The 19,443-nt window shown below is 36.9% G+C and overlaps 1 protein-coding gene across 1 annotated transcript in view; it reads right to left on the bottom strand.

Moving 5' to 3' along the window:
• Positions 1-19,443, bottom strand: part of LOC136264649 (uncharacterized) — a 222,858-nt gene that overhangs the window by 193,978 nt on the left and 9,437 nt on the right. The window contains exons 6-8 of the mRNA XM_066059426.1: positions 13,218-13,343; positions 6,456-6,622; positions 1,882-1,970 (exon numbers count right to left, since the gene is read on the bottom strand). Of these exons, the coding sequence (XP_065915498.1) occupies positions 1,882-1,970; positions 6,456-6,622; positions 13,218-13,343 (382 nt within the window). The remainder of the gene's footprint in view (positions 1-1,881; positions 1,971-6,455; positions 6,623-13,217; positions 13,344-19,443) is intronic.

Genomic DNA, 19,443 nt, shown 5'->3' on the forward strand with positions numbered 1-19,443 from the left:
AGATGAAGAAGAAAAAGCGAAGAAATTAAAACGAAATTTTGTTCGCTCGTAGCTCGGAAATGGCTGGAGCGATTTTCTTCAAATTTGGTATGTAGACTCCCCTAACTGGGCGGCACGTCTCCAGCAAATTTGGTTCCAATCGGATAAGGGATCACAGAGCTACATAGGTGTGAAAATTGGGTTTTCTTTCTTCCTGTTAATATACTCACGGTGTGGCGCGCCGACTTCTTGGGCCGCACGACACACTACTGTGTGTCTTGATATTACTCTGTAAAGGTGATTTTCATCACATAAGATGTCTGTAGGATGATTTTTCAAGACAGCATTTAAGACAGCACGTGTCATTTTTGGGGAATCTTACTAAAACAGTAATACCGTACAGCTTGATAATCATTTATTTAATGACTGCAGCCCTTATATGATTGCGATTTAAACTGTTTGCTCTCTGCCCCCCTTTCCCACCTTCTCCTCCACTGACACTTTCCTGCCCATGACTATATTTCTAAAACACACACTGACACATGAAGCTGGAGTGTTTCCTTTACTAGACGTGTGCAATCACTTCTGAGTATGGTAGCCCTCTCCCACTGTACTTTATTTTAAACAGTGGACATAACATTGTGCAGTATAACCTGCAGCATTAGAGGACTATGCAAGTACTATAGCCCCTGCTTCCAGTGAACATGCATTCTCTAGTGAAGAGAACATGTGTTTTGAGTTTACAATACAAGTCCATTATAAAAGCTATCTACATTAAATGTGAAGCCTCAAAACTCACTTCCTCATACTGCAACCACAGTACTGGAACCACAGTGCCTTCAACAGGTTAAAACATTTGGTAGGTAGCCTGCACAACTGACTTTATGTATGTATGAAGGTTCAGGTACAGTAAACATCAAAAAGCAACGTTTTGCAGTTGTAAAAAGTACTGATATTGTGTTGTTTTTATGTAAAAGTGTAATACGTTTACGTGTAGCTCATTATCATAATTACAATATAATCACAAAGTTATACAGTATATACAATCATACAAAATACTACTCATGCTCATAGCTAGCAGCAAGATACAATAACTAAACCTGTTCATAGCTTTGCACATTTCTTTTTGTGTGCATGTCACTGAATTGCCATCATTTGAAAAGCATCATACATAGATAGTACTTAGCTACACATATGCAGGGGTTATTTCATTGAATTTAATTCTATCATTAAGTACTTGATTAGTCTAGATGATTTTGATCATGAAATTTGATAGTTTATTCATGTATACCACTTCATATCCCAAGCTATGATGCAGTAACAGGCTGTTGTGATAACTAAAGCTGGCTTGTATAAACTACGAGCTTTAAGCATTAAGTTTTTGTCTTGATGTTTCTTGATGACAAAAATGTGACATACAGTATCCTAAAACAAAAACAACCTTGGGGCTGTAAAAAAAGGGCACTGCCAAGCAAAGTAGGATCAATCGAACAAGTTTATTCAACATGACTGGTAAGACTGATATCAAGTTGCAGCCAAGTAGATTGAAATATTACCATGATCAATAAAAAAACAGCCAAGTGACAATTTAATAACAGTTGCATATGAATTTTCTCTAGTTTTATTATAGCTATAGCTAGCTACAAAGAGAATGAGTAATACTGTATTCACTTGGCCACAACTTGATATCAGCCCTCGTTTTTACCAGTTGTTTTATGGATTGATCATGGGTAATATTCCAATCTACTTGGCTATAACTTGATATCAGCCTTACCAGTCATGTTAAAGCTTGTTCAATTGATCCTACTTTGTCTGGCAGTGCGGTTAACAGCCCCAAGATTGTTTTTCTTTTAGGATATATTTACAAATGTACTTGTACACATGTAATTTCACAGAACTTACAATCTCATTAGCAAAGAATTCATTCCAAACTCTATTTAATGTGCTATCTGGCTTGTTTGTGTGATATCCAAAAAATATGAATACTGATGCTGTAATAGAGAAAATATTCATGTATGTATGCATTGTCATACACATATAATATAGTACTGTACATTGATGATCAAAGGTTTGAGCTTTTAAGCCCAAAAATATCACCCAAAACCAGCTTCACTTCTCCTTCACACCAGATTGGATAGGCATACTCAATCCCAGTGACCCCAAACCCTCCCAACAAGTTTCTATGAAATTTCACTTTAATGAATTTTTGGTGGCTGGCTGATGAACTGGTGTCTCCAGTCAACCATAACTCAACTACGGTGCACATTACAAGCTTGCCATCTTCACTGTTCAACATCACTTTGATCTGAGACATGCCATTTTGCCAACCCCAGCAGCTGTATCATGGACTAACCTCCTTTGCGTTCCATTTCTCCACTACAGTGAAGGTGTTGATTTGCATTACTACATGATTAATTTGTTGTCCAAAATTTCTGTAGTGATTGGATTGATTGTAGCAGAATTTCTTGTACTGCTCTTCATTGGTAAGGCTGTATAGTGGCTGAAAACAAAGTGGAATGGTCCATTGCTTTCCACTACGTAATTGATAGATTAGGTACACGTTAAGTTGCTCTATTATTTGTTGTTTGCCGAAGCCATTCCTTCTTTTGATGCAATATGCATTGATTCACCATTCATAAGAAAGCAATGAAACATTTAGGTTTTTAGAAGAAGCACAACATTGTAAGAAGAAAATATCCTGACCGCCTGGCAGACTCCTGTAAGCGTTCGAGCGTTAATCGGATGGCTGCAGGTTCGAGGCTGCCCAGGTCCAGTCATGGATTTTTTCTTCTTTCTCCTACTTTTCAAACATATTTAGTGCAGTTAATATAAACATCTTAGGCCTTTATAAGGCCTTCTGGTATACAGGCTCTGCCTTTACCAGGTACTTTAATCATAATAATAATCATAATCAACTTGTTATTCATGTAGTTAGAGTAGAGATAATTGGAATACTTTCAGCTTTGCTAGGGACGACATTTATTTTCTAATTCAGCCATAGAGAGGGTATAGCTATGACTGAAGTAGAGATAAAACTAGCATATCTGCAAGTAAGGTGCCCATGCACTTAATACTATTACTTCTAGTTAAATAAGCAATTAATCATCCTTGTGTATATTAATTTAGATAGATAATTAGATTTGTAAATATTGTAATTTTGTGTATTTCATAATTCATGAAATATTTTGTAATTAAGTATATACATTGCTATGCACTGCTAAGGAAGTGTAACTCGAACAGAACACTTTTTGCACAGTAGTATCTTCTCAACTGCTTTATAGTATGTCTAACAAGTTTTCTCCTACAAATAGTTTAGAAGAAGCCTCAAAGCTACTCTTCATTTTTGTCCGCTTAAGTATGTGGCACATCCCTTTCACCTTGAAGGAATTTATTATTTCTGGAAGCATACAAAGCTAGATATGCTATTTTTGGTTGATTTACGCCCATATAGTCCAATGTGAAAGGTATTCATAATGTCTTCAGTTACTTACTTTACTCGTTTCTCAAGCTTACTGCAGTCTTCATTTTTCACATATATATAATATAAGCTGCTTTTACGTAGCATAAGCCATTTTGTTCACATGGGTGCAGAAAGGCAAACAAATATACTGAACAAGCAAACAAACATACATACACACATACTCACATTTTGTTGTTGTTTTTTCTCAGAAAACAATGTCAGGAAACCAGGTGTGTGCCCACACCCTGCCAAAGTTTTAAAAATTTCAAAAAGAATAAGAAGTGCTGAAAAAAGCTACAAAACAAGAAGGGATAAACCACAAATCCCATTTTGACTCCCTGTCAAGAAATGTTGATTACATAATGCTCCATTCATCATTTTGAGACATTAGAGTCAAAATAGGGATTCGCGGTTTAACAGTACCACCCCAACAATCCTTTCTTGTTTTTTGATTTTCAGTGATCCCTGTTCCCCTTTTGAAATTTTCATTTCTTCTTCGTCTAGTTAATGTTTTATTAATCCATTATGGATTTGTAACTCATTTTATTTATTTTGGATAGCATTGTACATACAGTTAACCTTTTGAGACAATGATCAATTGTAATATGTGTCCCAGTCTGGGAAAACTGGTCTTATTGCCTTTTTAAATAGATCAAAAAATGCCAAGTTTAAGTATTCATTGTGTTGTAGCTTGTCAATGGGTTGAAGCTGCATGTTCCTTACCTTCAAGAGCATCCACTATACAAGTAGCCAACAGTTAAGTTTCTTACCATTTTAGATAGTTTTTAACTTGGTGTTAACTGTATCAGGCAAGCTCCAAAGCAAGTGGGTGGCGGCCCGGGTTGGAGGAACTTTTCTAAAAATTAAAGAAGAACGCATAGGAATGAATTACATGTAGGGCCATTCAAGGCTAAAATGAAAGGACATGTCTTTATTCAGCACCATGAAGCTGTACAGCCACATATGCAGGATGGCCAGAGCTCCATTAGGGTCCAGACTGCTTGTTTGGATTGCCACTGTGCTTGGGAAAAGCAGTAAGCAAAAGCAGACCACTCAAGTTTAGCTGAATTTGATTATGAAATTTGATAGTTTAGCTTGACTTGTTTGCAGCTGAACTCTCTACAGAGTGACTTGTTATGTGGCTGAACTCCCTACAGGGTGACATGTCTACAAGGTGTCTTGCTAGGTAGCTTAACTCTCTACTGGTTGACTTGTAACATAGCTGATTGCTCAACGGGGTGAATTGTTTGTAGCTGAACTCTCTACATGGTGATTGAACTCCGACTTGTATCATAGTTGAACTTTCCACAGGGTGACTTATAGCGTAGCTGAAATCTGTACAAGATGACTTGTTACATAGCTGAACTCTCTACAGAGTGACTTGTTATGTAGCTGAATACTCTAATAAAGTAACATAGTAATACAGCTGAAAGCTCTAATAGGGTACTCTACTACTAGAGTACCTTGATCAAGCACTTAATTATAGCTTAGTGGCCTATAATCCAATTCATCTATACTATTGAAATGATGATTAATCCATCTATATACTTACCAATTTTCAGCTCATTCTCCTATTCCCCTAAGTGGTTGCCTGATAGGTGTGAAAACTATTTTTTATTCCTAATACTTGATCACAAAATCGGTACACATGTTTAGTTTCGCTTTAGGTCTCTACGATCTTTATCTCGATTCCTTCAAACCACCAAAAGGCACTCCTACAATAGTTTATTTAGCTCTCTATTGAAGTGGTTTACTCACAACAAATCTACTTTTTTTTCCCTGAATAATTGGTCACAACTTATTTAAAAGCTTTCATCAGATTTATACCAAACTTATAGTTGCCTTTGGACCCTCCTATAGGGGTGCCAAAATTATATTTAATGCAATTCATTTGGATAACATGTTTGTGATAAGTGTCTGAAAAGACAAAGAAAAAAGCAAAGAAAAAGTATCTCTGGGCCAATTTTGGTATGTGGACTGCTTTTCTAGGCAGGCAACTCCACTGTAAAATTGGTGCTTTTATCAAAATAGGAACGATATTTTTGGCTACCTGCTCTACTAACTAGCAACTTTGGGTAATGTCAGATGCTGCAACACAGGAACTGCAAATTTTATATATGCATACATGTTTGTGGAAGTGTATTGAGATCAAGACACACAGTAGTGTGTCATGCTGCTAAGAAGTACATTGGGTATATTGACAGGAAGAAAATGTGATTTTAATGCATATGTACTGTAGATCTGTGCTCCCTCCTCTAAATGGAAATATTTTTACACTGCAAACACCCTCTACCTTTGGCATCCTACACAAGCAATTTGAGCAAAGTAGTGTTATTATGCATTCATAAGGGTATGAGCCCTCAAAGTTTGGTTGAACTTCTTTTTTTCATTTTAGGTGGCTTACCTCTGTATACATTTCTCTAACCTTTCATCACTGAACCACTGCTGTTAGCTGATTAACACACTTAATTTCTACCTTACAAATGAATTTTTTTGCCTACTATTAGTAAGAATTCATAATTTCATAGATTCACAAATGGAGATCTCTAGAATATGCTATGTGTGCTCTATTTTCTATTTAAAGTCCCTGAAAACATGTGTACTGCATATTTTAACAATTAAGTCTGCAATATGATATATACTAAAGCAATTCCTATCTTCTATATCATCATTGTATCTGTAAATAAGAAGAAATTAAGCTTCAAAGCCAGTTTATGACTGGCTATGGGGTATTAAAGCACAAAAAAGTGAATCCATGCAAATACAGCCAAACTGTAATAAGGGTGTGGACTTAATTTAATAAGCCTGGGAGAAAAATCTAAGGTGGCGCCAAGAAATGGCTGCAATAATGTTAATGCTAATAACAGCTGTGTGCATTATTACAAAATTTATCAACATTAATATCATTGCAACTATTTCTTTGCTGCCACCCTTACTTTCACAACTGTATTCACCCAGGCTTTTGAAGGACACACTTTTTTGCAGCTTGGCTGCTTTGCACGGATATATAACTTACTCCATAACAGCCTTTGATAGATAATAGTAGGACTCTTTTCTTTTGTCCACTCTCCCCTTGATAAATCAGATCTTTTCATCCATTCCTTAGCCATGCAACTCAGCAAATGGAAAGCATATTCATCAGAATCCTGGCTATCATGATACCAAGGAATCAAGAAATCTTCTCTATATAAAAAGTTGCACAAGTTTATTGAGTAGATATTCAGACATTCATAAGCTATATACATACAGATTTATTTTTCCTAATAGCAAAGGGCTAAATAAGTTATAAATAACTTTGTGATTAAAGTGATGATGTAATTAAAACAATAAGAAACAACAAACAATCAATAGTATAAACACACTGATTTTTTGCCCTGTATTGCTGCTGCATTATTTTATGTGGTGAACAATTGTGCTGGAGCCAATCTCCAGTGATGGTCCTACCAAGATCTTGCAGGTTCTACTTAACAGAGTACTTGTCAAAAGAACTGATCTTTCTTGGGTAAGAAGGGCAGAGAGGGGGAGAGGTACTATACAACATATATACAGCCTACTATAGACAGACAGCTCCCATGAACATTTTCACCTTTAGCACAGGGCAATGTCTGTAGCAAGAATGAACCTTGCAGTTAGAACAGTGAAGGGACAACCTACCCTTTGAATTGAGAAGGTTAAAGCTCCAGCACATAAAGCACTTGGCAACTTGCCAGCAGCAGCTGGCCCCAAGAAGTAACCTTGCAATAATTATCAATGGAAAAGTAATAAGAAACCCGCAATGAAGGAGCACTTAAATTATCTTCCTGATTGAACCAATAATTTTGAGTGGTGTCACTACTCCCTACAAGGGATACTGTAAGTATGTTAAAATCAGTCTTTTTGAGAGCATGTAGACTGGTATTATCTATATGGATAGAGTGTCACTATTTTTACCGATCATGTGGCTGTTAAGGCTATCCTGGATGCTCCAAAATTTAACTGGCAAATACACATAATGGTGGAGTAAACGTTATGGGTAGTATGGGAGAATTAACATTGCACACCATTCTGGTAAACAGAATCTACATGCCGACTGCCTATACAGCAGCCAGTAATGCCAGTTCCACAAACCGATGACAAAGTAATGATTTCTTGTCATCCAGAAACCATAGACAATCTCCTGCATACCAAATCAGATACTGGGTTTGGTAACTGTAACAATACAATATTTAATAAGTAGTTCAAGGACCAACAACTGGAACCTATTTGAGAGATAGAGTGCAGTTGGAAGATGAAAAGTCTACTAAGAAACTCTTTGCTGAAGCTACATACGTACATACCCTTTAAGTGAAATGTAGATCCTACACAGACTGAGACATCACAGGTGGTGGTACCACATCCATGGAAGAACACCACAATGGACAGTCAGAGAGAACATTTTTCAAGTCCAATGCCGTACAAACCTCCAGTGAGAAAGCAGTGCATGAGCCCTGTATGTACATGAAGGGTAACTATTAAACCTGGAAAGGAATGGAACACGGAACGGGATCAAACGGGGCACATGCCAAGTTAAAATTTCTTCTATTACCATTTATTAAATTGCACTGTATATAGTTCTTCATTTAAATTAGTGCTGAGCGATGAAATTCACTATCACCATAGATATTGAAGAATTATTCACGATACAATAATATCACGATAATTACACTTTGAATGATCTTCCAAGTATTCAATGCATAAATAAACATGCTAAGCATAATTAACACCATCATAGATTACTGCTATCTTGTAAGTGCATTAATTAGGTAATTAATTGTGTGGGCAGCCAATATTTCTACAATTTTGTTACAGCTTTGCAGCCAAACTTTTCTATGATAAAGTAAGCCAAGTAGTTATAAAACAGCTAAGCCAGCTTCTCAAGCAGCTTATTTAGTGGAATTCTAGAACCTTCACAAAGCGATTGACTAATTGCGTGGGCGGCTGATAAATCTACACAGCTTTTTTCTTTGGTTTCCAATTAATTACATAAGATAAAACAGTACATAATAAACAAATATAAGTGAACTTAAATATGGGCCTCAGCAACGGGACAGTGCAAACTGGACCTGGCACCGCGAATGCACATAATTGCAGACCTTAACAAAGAGAAGCTTAATTTACATCTCAGCCATCCCATCATTATTCCATAAGAAAGACTGTGCTTAGCACTCAAAAGGTTAGCCAATCTCTTATAAAACTGAGTAGCAGCATCACCCATTCCACCAGTAGTAGTGAAAATTAAGGTAGTAAATGAGGCATTCTCTACTGCATGAACCCGTTGTTGGTACTCACATCTCTTTTCCTTGTCATGACGTCGGTATGCAGAGTGTAGGGGTTGATTTGAGGGTGCACTAGGGTTAAAAATTCTTACATCAACGTATGACCTCTCAAATCATCCTCCCCAAAGACCATTAGCTGCAATGTCAAGCCTTATGTTATCATCATGATTAGCTGTTTTGCATTGAAGGGACTCACCAGAAAGAGGCTGAAGGTGGGGTTCAAGGACAACATTGTTACAAACCTCGGAAAGTAAATTGGCAGTTAGATCACGCACTTCATTATGTATCAGAGAAGGAAACCTGCCCTTTGGACAAGACAGAGCATGTTCTATGGTAAAAGAGTGACCACAGGCACAGGAAGTAGGGCAGGCAGATGATAGCCAGTGATAGCGAAGCGCAATTGCATCACGAAAAGCAGTTTTATGAAGCACAAAATTATGCGACCTCAATGGAAGACAAGAAAGCCAATTGGATGCACCCTTCTCCTGAGCCAACATGACTGAGGAATGCATGCTAGGAGGAAGTTCATCAAACAAATGATTGGCAAATTGAAGTTGCTCTTGATGACTGCTAAGATCGCAACTGAAACTGTGCATCAAGACAGTCACCTAGTTGATGTACCTGAGAGATAATCAAGCCAACGAGACCAGCATTTACTTCTACAGAGCAGGAACGCTGCTGTGACACAACAATCGAAGGATCAAACACACCAAGGCCTCCTAGCCGCACAGGCAAGGCAAACAGCTTTCTCTCAATATCACCAGGGACAGTTCGACCCAATAGACTAGGAAGGAAAACAGATTTAATAAAATTTCAAGAGGAAGGAAAGGTCTGTAGAACAAGAAGAAACACGAAAAAATAGTTCCATTGGAAAGAGAGACCATGACAAAAAGCAGCATAGGAAACATGAGGTTGTGTTTGGGCAACAAGGCTCAAGGTTTTAGGATCATCAATCCAGCCATCCACTTTACATCTCAAAAATAGCTGTTCAAAGGCAGGAGTGCCACCCGAATGTCACAGTCTCCAAAGATTGTTTTAGCATCAGTTAAAACAGTTTCCTTGACTATCGAAATAGTTTTAGTAGCATTTGGAAAATAGCCGTAACGGGGCCCTACAGAAGATAACAAGTCCCACCATTGCTTAAGCTTGGAAAGCTTGCCACCGCCAGCAGAGTCATCAGCATACCAGCACTGCTTTACTAGACCAGTAAGACGAGAAAAATCAAGGCCAAGGTACCAATAATATACATAGCCATAGCAAGAGGATCACCCTTGGTAGTCCCTTCACTAGAAAAAATGGTATGACCTCCAGTAAACAAAAAAGCATCAGTACGATAAGAGTTAATTAAAATGGGAGCAACTGAAGGGCAGAGGACCTCAAAATTTCGGAGTGTTACTTGATGATTTAACTCGTTGAAGGCATTCTTAGCATCAACAAGGAGAACACCATCAAGTCAAATATTTGTTTCATTGCATGGACAGCAGCTTCAAACCACCCATTTTACCAGCACATAATTGAGAGGATCCTGCAGCCTCCTGTAAATCACGCCCTATAATTCTCATCACAGCCTTTCCAATAATTCTTCGCAAAACTTCACCCACACTAATAGGGTGAACACCAGGACGCTTGTCAAGAGGAATTAGGTAACAAGCACAGTAAGCAGATAAATATTTTGGATTAACATAAGAGGTGGAAATACGATGGGCAAAAGCAGAAATAGCTGCACACAAGTCATTAGAAACATCACCAAAAGCTGTACAAAGTTGTCTCCAAGCATGAGCATCAAGACCAGAAGGGCTGCAGAGCCACTCATCTACAGGACCACTGATTTAATTAAAGCAGCACCTAAGCCGTCACATAGAACAGCTTGTTATAGCCTTGCAACCAAACATTTCGTGAATGAGCAAGCCTAAAGAGTTACAAAACAGTTAAATAAACTTGGTAACAATGTTTCTAATCTTACAGCAATATCATGATAGTAAACTGTAATTATCGTATTGCAATGATGATTTTTTGATCACAAGTATCGAACTATCGATAGTTCTAATTTAAATCAAATGTGCAAAGCTTCTATTTAATGCCTACTGCAGAATGTGTTACAACTCCAGCCTTGGCAGCAATTAATGGTTTATCTGGCTGTGAATATTGATCCATCAGTCCAGGAGTACTCAATTTTTTCTTGCAAATTTCTGTTGGTATGGCAGCAGTAAAACATTTAAACCTGGCAGACCATCATAAAGAGTTATATCTGGGTGCTGTATAAGATGAAACAACTTTCTAAAATAAACAGTACTAAGCTGACAATAAAGTACTGCTGCTCTCTGACCAAACTAACCAAACCAAAGAGACCTCTGCATACAAATAAATTCTCCTATTTTCTGCAAAGCAAAATAAACCCAAAGACATTCAGGTCAAGTTTGCTGATGGAGAAACAATAAAGAATCAATAATATCACTACTGAAAGAGTTCCCATGAAAACCCAATGAAACAAAAATTGAAATCCTGAGAAAAGTCTAATAAAAAGGGTACGTATACTCCATGAAATAAATTTCAAAGACTTTTCATTGGTAAATTTCAGTGGATTTTTATTGGCTTGTCCTATGAATATGCTATGAATACTAGTACCGTATTGCCTCGAATAGTGGCCGGTCTCGAATAGTAGCCTGGTCTCAAATAATGGCCTGGGTAAAAAGTTGCCTACACGTTTACTTCAGTGAATTAGCTTTTCACCCAGGCCACTGGGTCTAGGTGAAAATTGCTCGAGAAACACCCAGGTCACTATTCAAGACAATACAGTATACTAAAAAAATTATTAATTTAAAAATGAAATAGGGATCCAGGTGATAAAAAGCAGTGTAACTAGAGATAAATCCAGCATGGCTCAGTGGGAAAATTCCTACATTGACATGTAATGTCAAAGTAGGGATTTCCCACCAAGCTACAGTATGCTGTAATGCCATCATTCATCTCTTGTTTCACTACCTTTCATTGCTTGGATCCCTACATCATTTTAAAATTAATATATATTTTACATATAATAGTTTGCTTGGCTTTTCTTTGTTATGGCATACGGCTACACAAGTGTGACTGGTGACTGCTGTATTTGAGTATCTCGAGTCACTACCAAGGGGCGTGTCACTATTTTCATTGTGCTAGCATTATAAATGTAGCCAGACTACGGAGTCTAGTCATCGTGATTGAGTAAATAGATTATTAGTGGTATAGTCCCCACACTCAATCATTAGTAATCACCAAAGATCGTTAATGAGTATTGTGTCTGAACCTATCGTAAAGTTACAGGTATATGCTGAGCTTAAACACTTTAAATAATTTTGTGACGTCTAAATGTGCTTCTTAAGGAAGGTGTTGATACAAAATTTAACACCTCCATATGGTTTCATTGGATCGAGAAGAAGACGAACAGCCTGATTGAAGATAAAACAAGGTGCAGAGGGCACACACTTGCGAGAACCCCAAAAGGCACGTGCCACTGGTGAGTTTGTTATTGTGGCATAAAATGGTGGCCGTGCACTGCTTTTTTTTGGTCTCCAACCTTGTGACTGTGGTCCAGGCAGGCAGGCACAGGCAGGAAGGCAGATGAAAATTTGAATTAGGGTGTTTTTATTTTATTTTATATCCAGCTATCTGTAAGTGTTTTCTTTCCTTTAATGCTGTATTTGATGATAGATGGACTAATATTATTTCAAAAATTAAATTCGTTGCATAAGATGCCTCTAGAATGATTTTTAAAGGCGGCATTTTAGGCAGCACGTGTCACTTTTGGGGGGGGGGGGTCCCTACTTAAATAGTACTACCATACTGTTTTGATAAAAATTTGCTGCAACCACCAATGAAATTTTTACTTTTCACTTTTAAAAATATTCATTGGGTTTTCTTCCAGTAGTGTATAAATACACTGATTTTATGCTCTGTATAGTTGCTGCATTAATTTTATTGTTGAATAAAATGTGCTGGGAGAAGAATAACTTTAGCTTTTGGGCATTGTGCTGGGAGCCAATTTTCCAATCAAGTGATTTAATCCATATATTGCTAGATATTGTTGTACTATAAAAATCCAGTTGAATTTCATTGTATTAAGGAGATTGCTCTATCAGGGTACATAATTTAGTATTAATATAACACTGTCAATTCCCATTTGAGATTTAAATTTATCTTAAAAGGGTACTAAAAGTTTACCAGAGCAAAATAATTCATATATTTTGTCATGAAAAAAAAGGAGATTTCCAACCATCATGCAGGTGAAACATCGATCAGTGTTTTTCCTCTTTACCAATATGTCAGTGTTTCACTGACTACTGTATATGGTCATTCAGAGAATGCCATACTCCTTTTCAAATTATCTCACTACAGAGAAAACACCTATTAATAATGCTTACGTACCTACCTTGGCAATATGTACGAATATATACATACAATGAATAACCTTTACTTAGTACAATATAACTCAAAATTTTGTGTTCTACCTGCTAACAAATGAAAGCATAGTGTCAGCAATGCTCTGCACATCATTCAGTGATTCAAATTCATCTTTACACTCCAAAGCAAACATGAATCCACTTGTGTTAGGTCCATCACCATACACATCTCGTCTACATTACATATATACACACCACATAGTACATTAATGAATTATATAACATACGCAAGTTACAGAAAAGAAACAATTGCTATATTAAATGTTGCTAACACAGTAAACATTTAAGTGTACACTGTAACATGCTTTAACATTTACAGTTATCAATCTCGTTTGATGATAACTGACAACCATTATATGCTACAATAAAACCAACTGTGTAGCATAACTATTTTCATTGATTTGACATTATAGCAAACTGCACCAGCAGAATTTGATAATATTATGAGCCATGGTAGTGAGTTCACAATAAGGATTACAGTGGAATTTCTGCACATCCCTTATACTATAAACCACCTTACAAAGCTAATTTGCTCATGAAACAACACTCAGAATGACTTGTTATTGATCCCTGAACTCTCACAAAAATGGTGACATTGCAGTAAAATGGTCTAGGTGAAATTTGCTGACATTCAAAAGTTGCTAATCCTATTTGATTTGTTTACAAGTGTAAGGAAAAGAAATTTCACATTTGAGCAGGGATCATAGAAATAAAAGTTGTTGTTTCCTTTTTTTAATAACATAATTCATTGCTGGTGAAGCATCACATAGTGCATCAAAGGAAGAATGGACGTATTATAAAACAAACTGCATGACTGAATGCATACCCCACACTATCAATTACTAAATGCAAAGTAGCCATTCTGCTTTGTTTTCAGCTATGTTCCACCTACTTTACAGCGTTAATTACAAAATTTGAGAAATACCTCTGCAATTATTCCAGTCACTACGGAAATTAAAACTGTGCCCCATACTAAGAAGTAAAATGTTCATTCCACTTCAATTTCGGCTATGTTCCACACTTGGATAGACACAATACAGTTACCGTATTTACCTGGTTAAAACGCCAAGGCGTTTAGTACCATAGTTCCAAAAATTGATGTAGTGACTATTCACAATTGACTACCACTAAAGATCTTTAAGCTCTTATTTCAAAATCCATTGTGGCATCACTCAAGTACAGCTACTATTAAAAGTGCACCTTTTATACAGTGTTGCATACAAAGAATAGTACGAGAAGTATCTCTGCTATCAATCCAGTCACACAACGAGAATTATAGCAATGAAGCCATGGCCCATAACCGCAATTCAACACCTACACAGTAGCAGAGAAAGAAATGAGACACAAAGGAGGACAAATATAATCAGTAATGTATACATTGTAGCTGTTGCAGTGGCAAAAGAGCACATCTCAGGCCGTAGCAACATCCAACAGTGAAGAAATAAAGTCTGTAACCTTAACCATAGTTGAGCCATGTCTAGCTGAAACTAGTCAGCTAGTTACATAGTTGGTTAGTCAGTTAGTAGTTAAATAAAAAGTTAAAATTACATAGAAACTTGTTGAAGAGTTTGGGGTTGCTGCAAAGCTGGACTATGCCTAACCAATGAAGGAGAATTGTGGCTGATTTTAGGTAGTATTTTTGGGTAAAAAAGCCCAAACCCTACTATACAGTACTACCGCACAGTATGATTAATTCTTTTGTTTCACAGACCTACAGCAAATTGATCCCAATTTTAGGTAAAAGAAAAACAATACAGTAAAACTTATTGAGCCCTTCTGCATGTCAATGACCACTTTATAAACCAGTATTTAAAAAATCATCATTAATAATAATAATCACTTCATATATCAAACGGTACGGTCGTACCATTTAAGTAGGAATCCATGTGAAATTTTCGCGCGCCGCCCAAAATCGCGCCTTTAAAAATCATCCTAGAGATATCTTACAAGACGAAAATCACCTTTACGGAATAGTACTAGTCCATATAATACATAAAACAGCATTAAATGCAACAAAACGCTTACAGGTGGCCGGATACAGAATTTTAAAAATCACCAAAACTTTGAATTTTAGACTGACTGCCTGACTGCCTGACTGATCACAGTCGCAAGCCTAGAGGCCAAACGAAGCAGTGCACGGCAACCATTTTATGCAACACTAGCAAACTCACCAGTGGGATGTGCCTTTTGGGGTTCTGACGAGTGTGTGCCCTCTGCGCCTTGTCTTTTCTTTTATCTTCAATCAGGCTGCTTGTCTTCTTCTTCATCCAACGAAACCATATCGAGGCGTTAATTTTCCGTATCAACACTTTCTTTAAGCAGCATAATAGACGCCACAAGATTATTTAAGGTACTTAGACTACGTTACTGTACAGAGGAATAGATTATATTCCTTACTGATATAATCTATGACGGAGGGCACTCTATGGAGGTACTGGTACTAGCTAGATAGCTTCACGATGGGTCACAAGATCACGCCCATTCTTCATTCTACGCATTATCGATCTACTGATTGAAACCACAATGACACACCCCTTTTGCGCTAGCTGTATTTCAGTGACTACACACCTTCAATTTGGAAGGCTGACTCGACATACTCTATAATCAATTGAAACCACGCCCCTTTTTGGGCAAGCGCATATCTTGCAGGCTGCCTCGAGATACTCTAACACAGCAGTCACCCTAATAGAACAGTCACATGTTTATAACTAGCTGTATACTTTAACAAAAAAAACTAAACAAACTAGTATATTAAAATTATAAATTTAAAAATAAAGTAGGAATCCAAGCAATAAAAAGTAGCGAAACAAGAGAAGAACGATGGTAGCCATTACAGCATAGCTCGGTGGGAAATTCCTACTTTGGCATTGAACACAAAATAATGGCTATATCATGCCAAAGTAGGGATTTCCCACCGAGCTATGCTGTAATGGTTACCATCGTTCTTCTCTTGTTTCGCTACTTTTTATTGCTTGGATTCCTACTTTATTTTTAAATTTATAATTTTAATATACTAGTATATATATATATATTATACAGACACACTGTAAACCACACACATCATGCACTTTGTTCAATAATAAAGTCATGGTTGACATACTTGTATCTGAGACCTTCATATAAACTTTAGCTTAATGTTAAAGGTGCAGGGGTTTTCCAACGGAGGGCAAATTCCCCCTCAACAACAAAACCCTGTTATGGGCATGATGTGTGAGACAATCATAGCATAGCAATGCTACTCCACCTGTGGCAGAATTGGTGATGTTTTTGTAATTTCCTAGTCAGTGATGCGTGTACGTATTATGGTTTCTGGTAGAACACATGCAGCTCTGATATAAGTAAGTGATCATAAAAAGTGAAACAGGCAGTGGTAGGAAATGACATTGTTGCTCTGACATGAACTTAATGTACATATATACATATAATTAAAATAATAGGGTTTCCATAGAACATGTTATACACGTACCAAAGAAGCTTCAAAATGGACTTTACCATTGCAATCCATGCATATAAATGGGTCAAGGACATAGAGAAATAGAGAACGACATACATAGGAAGGAAGAAACAAGTAGTTATTATCTTCAAAAAGTGAACAGAATTTCCTGTAGACCAGTGAAAAAATAAGATGCTTACAACCCCCCCTTTAAAAACTTTTACTCTTTGCACACATTTCCAGAATGGGTTTTTTGGACTGATATCAAGTAAAATGAAGAGGAGAGAAGGTCTTCTAGGACCTGGTCCTCCATCATTTGTTTCAATGCTACCCCAAGCCCTTTCAATGAATTTTTTTGAATTTTTTGACCAATTAGCTAGTTGACTAACTGATGCCTTCGGCCAAGTATAACTCAACTATGATTAAGGCTACAACACTGGTTAATGCCTTTTTACCAACTGCAGCAGCTACATAAACCTTTGTCCTCCCATTTCTTGATTTGTGGTAACACATCATGGTTTCAGTACAGGCTATCACTATTGTCCATAATTAACCCTCCAGGCTACTGTAGTTTTCTTGTGCAGCTATGCAAATTTGTTGTTATCACTTTAACTGCTGCGTACTTCATTAATAGATTAATAACAAGGTGCTATTAGGCTTCTCTTCATGAGTTTAACAAGTGAAACGTGTGGACTGTTCCACAAGTGCTTTATTCAAAACGATATTTGCTGTTAGTCTTAGCCTTCCTCGCTTCTTGATGGACTCTCGATGTACAAAAGTGATAGCAATAACCATAGTAGTGTATTAGACCTAGCAATACTCAACTGATTGAGACGAGGGACCAACAAACTTGATAAAACCAGGGATGAGATTTTGAAATCTTTACAATGCCTAATGGGACTATGGTCCACATGTTGTCCGAGGTGTTGTCACACAATGACTAAGTTACTACACTATTCGCTGCTGCCTGTTTTGTGCAAATTGAAGCCAAGTTACTGTAAGTTATCATTGGGTACAAATTACATTTTTATATGCTAGTTGTGACCCAAAACGTGACAAAACAGCAAATCCAATCCACATGTTGTCACCTGGCACTACGGATCTGAAGATAGTACATCCATATGTTTATTCAATTTCCCCAAGGGTTTTGCACAATAGTGCTTCATTTTCATAGTGGATGGATTGGCGTTTCTCATACTGTTCATCATTTATAACACTGTATAACGAGTGCGACATAAATGGGATGGCCATGCACTTCACTTTCAGTAATAGATGGTGATAGGGACATGTATTCAGTCATAATTTCTGCTAGATTGTAGAGATGCCCTTCGTTTATAATGCAGTGGGACATAGCTGAAAACAAAGTGGAATAGTCAATTCACTTTTCAGCAACTAATAGTCAGGTGGGATCCTGGAAACTCCCTTTGAAATTTGAACTTGTAGGCTTGCAGCAGAAACACCAAACCATCACAATTTGGCCGCACAAATATACAGGAATAGAGCAGAGCAGTATAGTTACAGTGTATTAGGAAACTTATTCAAAAAAGATTAATGGAGAACAAGAGTATGAATTTAACTTCAAGGAAAAACATTAATGAAGATCGAAATACTCTAGTAGAGCAGTCAGATGTATTCTAATAGAGTAGTCTAATAGAACATTCATAATAATGTAAATGCAAAACTAGCTTGAAACTTGACACATTTAGTACTTAAATCAAATGTTTAGAGTTTTAATTGAAGAATTTGGATATATATTTGGATCACCACAGTACTCCTGACCAGCCATAAGCCATAGGACTTGAAGGAAGCTACGCATATTATATTGAAAATAGCATAGGTGACCAGATCTGTGAAAACCGAACACAATCACACATTTTCGAATTCCTGTTTATTAAATTTTTATAATCTACTTCGCCAAGTATACCTCTGGCAAAGTTTCAATATCATATTCCAATAACTTTCAGAGTTACAGCCCTACAAAGTAGCAACAACAGAAAGATCGATTTGTACAGTTAGTATAGGGAAAATAAATTACAGGTGCTTACTAAAATGGTTGTAACTTACAAACAGAAAAACATATGGAGTTGAAATGCACCATAGTATTTGCCATGAGTAGGGGAATTGATTACTAGGTACTTTTCCTTTTATTGCCTTTCTTCACTGCATACAAAGGCAAAATTTGTAAATAAAGATTGATTGTGTATGATCGCTCCATAACTTGCATGCCCTTGGGTCTACTGCAACGAAATAAAGATTTTTGAACTTCTCTTGAGTAGGCGAATAAGATGATATCCAAGTTTTTATTGATAGTCCCTTCCTTCACTAAACAAAAGACCAATAATATGCAAGTATTTCACCCATTGTATTCAATGCTTAATATTGTAAATTTAGGCTTGCACGATTATGTCAGGTTTTGGCAGATCCGGTCACATAAATAAATGGTTTGTACGTATTATTCATAGAGCATAAACTAATAAATTTAATGTACAAAATTTGTCAGCAGCTGGGGTTGTGCCTCCAGATCCTGCATCAATAACTTACCACCAAATCTGGAGACCATCATGGAAAAGTCCAGGATACGCCCCTGGAAAAAAGGGATATTATCTATACCTGCAGTTGTACTAGTGGATATTTAATCTCATGACTATGCTACAGGTACGTATTGCCAGGTTGCATAAACAGTTACACAATAAGAATCACATGCAGATTTTCCATGAGTACATGGACTACATTGGTGCACAGTAGTATAAATGATAATATAATGCTACGTAATATAGTACGTGAAGCTAGAGTTTGTTGTTCATGTGAGCATTGTACCCATTTGGTATATAGTGAAGAAAT

Source organism: Dysidea avara, chromosome 8, assembly GCF_963678975.1.
Source record: "Dysidea avara chromosome 8, odDysAvar1.4, whole genome shotgun sequence".
Classification (NCBI taxonomy): domain Eukaryota; kingdom Metazoa; phylum Porifera; class Demospongiae; order Dictyoceratida; family Dysideidae; genus Dysidea; species Dysidea avara.